We start from the raw sequence: 7,807 nt of genomic DNA on the forward strand, positions 1-7,807 counted from the left end.
TGATGCGACAGTTTGTCTGTTGGTCGCAGTGATGACTCTAGCAGGAAGAATGCCCTTTGACACCCAACGCTTTTGAAGGGTGTTAAACACCCTACAAGGTAGTCATTCATTTCAGTTGTTTATTTATTTATTTTTCAACTGAGTGAATTCACACATGTGAGGTCTTTCAGAAGAGTTCCTGAGAGAAAATTTAATTGTGCTTAAAAACCAAACATTAGGCCAAATCACTACCTGGCATGTTCGCATTAGACCCTGATGTACAGCGATAGAATATTATATATATATATATATATATATATATATATATATATATACTGTTAAATACTAGTGTATGATGTCTGTTAAATATGTTTATTTGTGTTTAAAAACCTTACATTTAAAATTACATTTCAAGGTGACACAGGTCACACAAAGCCATCTGATTTTACTTTTCTTATTTCTACAAAGTTTCAATTCCTAGTAAATATTAATTAAACATATGATAAAACAAGATGATAATGTTGATAAATATGTTTTTAAAGAAATAGGGATTACCATATTCCAAACAGTTCCTCATATAATGACACCATTAAGGAAGCTCGACACATCTACTGTCTCTGTCTGTGTGTGTGTGTGTGTGTGTGTGTGTGTGTGTGTGTGTGTGTGTGTGTGTGTGTGTGTGTGTGTGTGTGTGTGTGTGTGTGTGTGTGTGTGTGTGTGTGTGTGTGTGTGTGAATGGACATGCTGGCCAGATGAACTGCCGCTGTCCATGAGTAGCTAGATTTACCCCAAATCAAATATTGTATTACACTTTTTCTTTATACCTGTGTTCTGACAAAATGTCATTAATTAGTGCTTTTTGTTTTATAAAATGTTCACACTACTTTTATCAGCCTGATAAATATGGAGTTAATACATGATGAAACAAGAGAATCATACTACCAAGTTCTTTTGACACAATGTTTTTAAGAATAAAACACAACTAAACCAGATAGCACGTCATTTTTCTTTTTGACAAACCCCCATTTCAGATGCAACCGTGAAGTGGAATAGGTCTTATTCTCAAAGTTTTGGAATTGATGAAAACATGCGATACAGGTATCTGGCTAAAACCTCGTACTAAACAAAGAAGGGAATATGCCTCAGCATGTATAATACAATATTTTTACACAAAGTATCATGGTTTCAGACCATTTTTAAAAGGTTTTAGTACGATGTCTACATTTGGTCTCTTTGTAGTTTTTAGATGAAGACTACTCTTTGAGCATGGTAAAACATGCATAGGCATTAATGAACAAATACAGCATAAGAAAATTGAATGGCAGTCCTTATACATTAGACACCTTATACATTTTGTTTTGTTTACATATATGACTTTTACACAAGTTACAAATTACAAGTCAATGATGTCACGGACATACAATTTGACATGTTTGTCTTAATAACTTGTTCTTCATTAAGAAAACCAAAATGTTTTAACATATCGTAATTTCAATAGTTAGCCAGCAAATGCAAGTGAACTGTTTATTACTGAGATCATTTAAAGTTATATGTGAAACAAGCTCTGTCACATCAGAGTTGAATTCTAGTTGAACATTGTTATTTCCCCCACATGTTTAACAATGCAAGTGTTCTTGGTCACAAAGTTCTTATTGTAGCATACTGGCTCTGAACCCAGACCAAATATTAGCATGTAACAGTTTGCAGACATTTGTGTTTTTTATGTTTCTTTGATTTTGTTTACATTTTTCTGAAACACACTGTTTTACCACGGGTTCATTTTTAACATCACCATTCTTCTTTCGTCTGTAATTGTTTTCCTTTATCGTTTTACCCATTTTGACCCTGTTTCCTAGAATCTGTTGTAATGTTAGTGAACTTTAGGTGTTCTCTGCATCTCTTTGTTCGTAGCATTTGGTTGATTTAATAAAATGACGGTTTAAATCATCGTCTTGGGTCATTTTACATACTATGTTATATTTTGGGTAATAGAATGCAGAGCAAAGAAAGAAGACATTTTATTTTGAAAAACATTAAAATAAGGCATTATCGATGTGTAGTGTTTTATACAATATGTAGGCCCTACATTGTGTTTAAATTTTACTCGAGACACTTTAATATGACGATGTCAATAAAAGTCTTTAACCCTTAAAAACTTTAGTTTTGAACCATTTTTAATATCTTAACATCTTAACTCTTAAGTAAAAGTTAAAAGTCTGCACAAATGCATCTACTTTCTAAATGCATGTCATGGATCTATTGCAACAATTCATAAGTGCTTGTTTTTGTTTTGTTTGTTTTTCACCTCGTAACTTTTTAATCAAAATATTTGTATTAAGTGAAATGAGTGAGTAAACTTAACTGGTGAACTCTCTGGTGATATATGTAGGACTTTTACATTTTGCTATTTTGTTGCACAATGTTTTTCTTTAATTTTATATCATTATTTATGACTTCCTGATGGCCACCCCAATACATCCCTCACAACAGGGGGTGAGGGCGGTCCCCAATCTGCTGTCCTGATAAAGTCTACAGAGAGCTCAGTTATCGCAAGCAACCTGAGTTTCCTAACCGATCTGTGTGCGGGAGCTGGTGTGCAACCTATGACAACTGTACCAACACAGACTGCTATTCTACTGCAACATCTCTTTGAGCAAAATTTGAGGGAACATTGTCTGGTTGTTACATGGACCGCCAAAATCAACATTCCTGTCTGTCTGAGCCTGACGCTTCTTTGACTCACACTTTGGGAGATCAGACCCAAAAACCTGAACTTCAAACCATGAAGGCCTAGGCTTAAGACTGATCACAGGAGATTCCAGGAACTATTAGAATCTTTCAGCATAGAATAGGGGACAAAGTTTAACCGTGCACAAGTTGAGTTCTGAAAATCCATCTTCAATGCAAGGATTTCTGAAATGTCTGCACAAAAGCTGATGGAGAACTAAAATTTAAACACAATGTAGGGCCTACATATTGTATAAAACACTACACATCGATAATGCCTTATTTTAATGTTTTTCAAAATAAAATGTCTTCTTTCTTTGCTCTGCATTCTATTACCCAAAATATAACATAGTATGTAAAATGACCCAAGACGATGATTTAAACCGTCATTTTATTAAATCAACCAAATGCTACGAACAAAGAGATGCAGAGAACACCTAAAGTTCACTAACATTACAACAGATTCTAGGAAACAGTTTTTCGGTCAAAATGGAATGGGTAAAACGATAAAGGAAAACAATTACAGACGAAAGAAGAAGGGTGATGTTAAAAATGAACCCGTGGTAAAACAGTGTGTTTCAGAAAAATGTAAACAAAATCAAAGAAACATAAAAAACACAAATGTCTGCAAACTGTTACATGCTAATATTTGGTCTGGGTTCAGAGCCAGTATGCTACAATAAGAACTTTGTGACCAAGAACACTTGCATTGTTAAACATGTGGGGGAAATAACAATGTTCAACTAGAATTCAACTCTGATGTGACAGAGCTTGTTTCACATATAACTTTAAATGATCTCAGTAATAAACAGTTCACTTGCATTTGCTGGCTAACTATTGAAATTACGATATGTTAAAACATTTTGGTTTTCTTAATGAAGAACAAGTTATTAAGACAAACATGTCAAATTGTATGTCCGTGACATCATTGACTTGTAATTTGTAACTTGTGTAAAAGTCATATATGTAAACAAAACAAAATGTATAAGGTGTCTAATGTATAAGGACTGCCATTCAATTTTCTTATGCTGTATTTGTTCATTAATGCCTATGCATGTTTTACCATGCTCAAAGAGTAGTCTTCATCTAAAAACTACAAAGAGACCAAATGTAGACATCGTACTAAAACCTTTTAAAAATGGTCTGAAACCATGATACTTTGTGTAAAAATATTGTATTATACATGCTGAGGCATATTCCCTTCTTTGTTTAGTACGAGGTTTTAGCCAGATACCTGTATCGCATGTTTTCATCAATTCCAAAACTTTGAGAATAAGACCTATTCCACTTCACGGTTGCATCTGAAATGGGGGTTTGTCAAAAAGAAAAATGACGTGCTATCTGGTTTAGTTGTGTTTTATTCTTAAAAACATTGTGTCAAAAGAACTTGGTAGTATGATTCTCTTGTTTCATCATGTATTAACTCCATATTTATCAGGCTGATAAAAGTAGTGTGAACATTTTATAAAACAAAAAGCACTAATTAATGACATTTTGTCAGAACACAGGTATAAAGAAAAAGTGTAATACAATATTTGATTTGGGGTAAATCTAGCTACTCATGGACAGCGGCAGTTCATCTGGCCAGCATGTCCATTCACACACACACACACACACACACCCACACACACACACACACACACACACACACACACACACACACACACAGACAGAGACAGTAGATGTGTCGAGCTTCCTTAATGGTGTCATTATATGAGGAACTGTTTGGAATATGGTAATCCCTATTTCTTTAAAAACATATTTATCAACATTATCATCTTGTTTTATCATATGTTTAATTAATATTTACTAGGAATTGAAACTTTGTAGAAATAAGAAAAGTAAAATCAGATGGCTTTGTGTGACCTGTGTCACCTTGAAATGTAATTTTAAATGTAAGGTTTTTAAACACAAATAAACATATTTAACAGACATCATACACTAGTATTTAACAGTATATATATATATATATATATATATATATATATATAATATAATATTCTATCGCTGTACATCAGGGTCTAATGCGAACATGCCAGGTAGTGATTTGGCCTAATGTTTGGTTTTTAAGCACAATTAAATTTTCTCTCAGGAACTCTTCTGAAAGACCTCACATGTGTGAATTCACTCAGTTGAAAAATAAATAAATAAACAACTGAAATGAATGACTACCTTGTAGGGTGTTTAACACCCTTCAAAAGCGTTGGGTGTCAAAGGGCATTCTTCCTGCTAGAGTCATCACTGCGACCAACAGACAAACTGTCGCATCAACATTTTTAAAATTCTACATCTATTTTTGAGTAGATAACCGATATTATACATCTTTGTATATTTTCAGTAAAGGGTATGTTTCCACACTGATAAAGACCTCATTCAAAAACTGAACTGCTGGTTTTACTTACAAAAATAAAATAAATAAATAAAAATAAAGTGTCGCAACTATATTGAGTAATTTGTACAAATAACAATTTAAAGGTGACATAACGTAAATACAAATCATTTGAATTTGTCAGTTACATAATATATATGTGCAGTTTATTGTTATGTCATGTTTATTGTGTAAGGTGAATTTATTGTGTAAGGTGAGTTACCTGTTTTTTATACAAAACGCACCCAAAATTAACTCATTGATCAAACTCGTTTGAACTGCGAGCAAGAATTCCATCCTAAACATGCATATACAAGTGCACACATCCTAAACACAGGCGACACTCTTCTGCATAATGGTATCCACAAAATTCAAAAACATTACAGAAACTTCTCTAAATGTCCAAAATAACTGAGCATTAAACACTATCATAAACAGCCAACATATTTCCCTTTACTGAAAAATGGAAAATTTTCTCTCCTAATGCAGACCCTTGCAAAGCATGCCGGGAACTATGGATCCACTGCCCAGTTAGTTATGTCTACATTAATTTGTGTGTTTCACTCAGCAATGTTAAGTTGACTGAACAAACACTTATTAAGTAAACCTGACAATATTCATTTTTAGTAAAAACAACTCAGTTAAATTAAGTTCATGTAGTTGCATGTTTTTTTTGTTTTGTTTTTTTAGTAATGTGAACAGGGATGGATTGAGTGAAATTAACAACAGTGAAAGTTAATTTTTGAATGTAACTTATTTTGCAGTAGCCATGATCTAGTATTGCACTTATGTCAGATGCTGAGTTCAGGCACACCATAAGAATATGACAACATATGACCACTTTTTTTATTTGAAGTTTAAAATAATATAATGCTTCGAATTAAGACGAGTAAAATTAAATATTCACTCAAGACAAATTTTTTCATGGGAACAGCACAGAGGAACACCTGGTCTCTGTTTGAATATGTGTGAATTTCTTAAAGATACAACTTAAGCTAAACAAGAGCAATGTTAAGCCCTCGTTCGAGGTTACGTGAGAGTTGTGAGGCATCAAACACACAGACACCTTCACATTTGGATTTTTAAAAATCGAATTAAACATTCACAGTTTATCTTAAAAACATACAGATTTTTCAAAAACTTTGTGTGTTGCATGGACGAAAATACTGTTTCAATCTTTGAGAAATAAGATCTAAGACAACTAAGTACAGGTTTATGATTTCAACATTTTACAGTTCTTGATTAATAAAAATAAAAATAATACTTTAGGTAAAATTTAAGCAAATCGTTATTACCATCGTTCGTCAGTTGTTATCTTTATACAGCAGACTTCTAGGAAGAATATTTGAATTCAATTAAAACTTTAAAGACTGGATTTAAACAACCTTTTACAATTAAAAGATCATATTTAAGATTGTGCTTTGAAATAAATTTAGTACAAAAACATTCACTGGAAAGGAGTTGGCGGTCTTAACATATGCTGTGACACAGAGGCTCATGTAGTCTGACTCCACCCGTCCATGTGAGGGTCTGAAGCATCATTTCACACTGGTGTTTATCCCTGCATGGGAGGATCTGGGAGTGTCTTGTTTATGATACAACTATTTATTTCACTTTTATTTTATTTTATTTTATTTTATTTTATTTTTTATCTTTGCATAAAGGACTACTTTGTCAGCTCTCTGAAAATGTAAGTTGTTTTCATATTTATATGTTTATAAAATATGTTTATATGATTAATTTAGGTAAAACTATAACTAAAATGGTTTAAATAAATGTTAGTACCATATTTGTTATTATTCATTGTCTTATATATTTTATTTATATTCATTTAATTTAAACTAGAGAGAAATTCCTTTATATAGAACCAATTGTGTGTGTGTGTTTGTGCTAAGTGAGCGAAATTTGTCTCATGAGCGAAACAGCTTATAAAATATATTTATTTATTTGAACTATTTATTACTTGAAATGTGGAAACATGGAAACCCCTACATGTCTGGACATGACCACAATATCTCTTATGGAACATAGAGAGAAGGTATTGACAAGATTCATTGAGCAGGCCTAGAGTAACACTTTTAGTGTGTAAACATTTTAAAAACTGTAAGATTAAAATGTTTGGTAAGATCTCTGTCATGTAAACTACAAATATGCAATGCAATAGAAAAAGAGAGTAAAAGTCTTAATAAAAACAAAATAAAACAAATGGAATATCTTCAGTAGGCCTCAGAAATGAGGTGTCATTTTTGGGGGGTCTCCCAGGTTGTCAGTGTCAGGGGAGCCAGGAAGGAAGGAAGGAAGGAAGGAAGGAAGGAAGGAAGGAAGGAAGATTTAGCTTTCATCCCTCGATAATAAACCATAGGAGGTGTTATATCCACCCTAACTCACTTTTAATAGTTTGACACACTGCAAACCAATCACATCCGCAGACAGAGTTGGACCGGCCCACAGCAATATGGGAAACAAACTCATTTTCAGTTTAGCAAATGGACTGCATGCATCTCAACTCAACTAGTAAGTTCCCTTAAAAATACTATTTCAGCTTATTACATAAAATTACTATTTCAACTGCGTTACTTAACATCAGTACTATTTAATACGGTTTCATATAAACCCTTTCATATGTTTCATTTATCATCATACTTTTCTTAAAGTTAAAAATATCTTAAAGCTTCAAAAATATTATTTTATCTTAATTCATAAAATTTCAACTGCGTTATTTAACATCAGTAC

At 32.7% G+C, this 7,807-nt stretch overlaps 1 protein-coding gene across 1 annotated transcript in view; it reads left to right on the plus strand.

Annotated features, from left to right (window-relative positions):
* The first annotated feature begins 4,738 nt into the window (after positions 1–4,738).
* LOC125247062 (GTPase IMAP family member 9-like) overlaps positions 4,739–7,807 on the plus strand; it is a 15,762-nt gene continuing 12,693 nt past the window's right edge. The window contains exon 1 of the mRNA XM_048158225.1: positions 4,739–4,745. Within this exon, the coding sequence (XP_048014182.1) occupies positions 4,739–4,745 (7 nt within the window). The remainder of the gene's footprint in view (positions 4,746–7,807) is intronic.

The sequence above is a fragment of the Megalobrama amblycephala genome, linkage group LG15 (assembly GCF_018812025.1).
Source record: "Megalobrama amblycephala isolate DHTTF-2021 linkage group LG15, ASM1881202v1, whole genome shotgun sequence".
Taxonomy (NCBI): Eukaryota; Metazoa; Chordata; class Actinopteri; order Cypriniformes; family Xenocyprididae; genus Megalobrama; species Megalobrama amblycephala.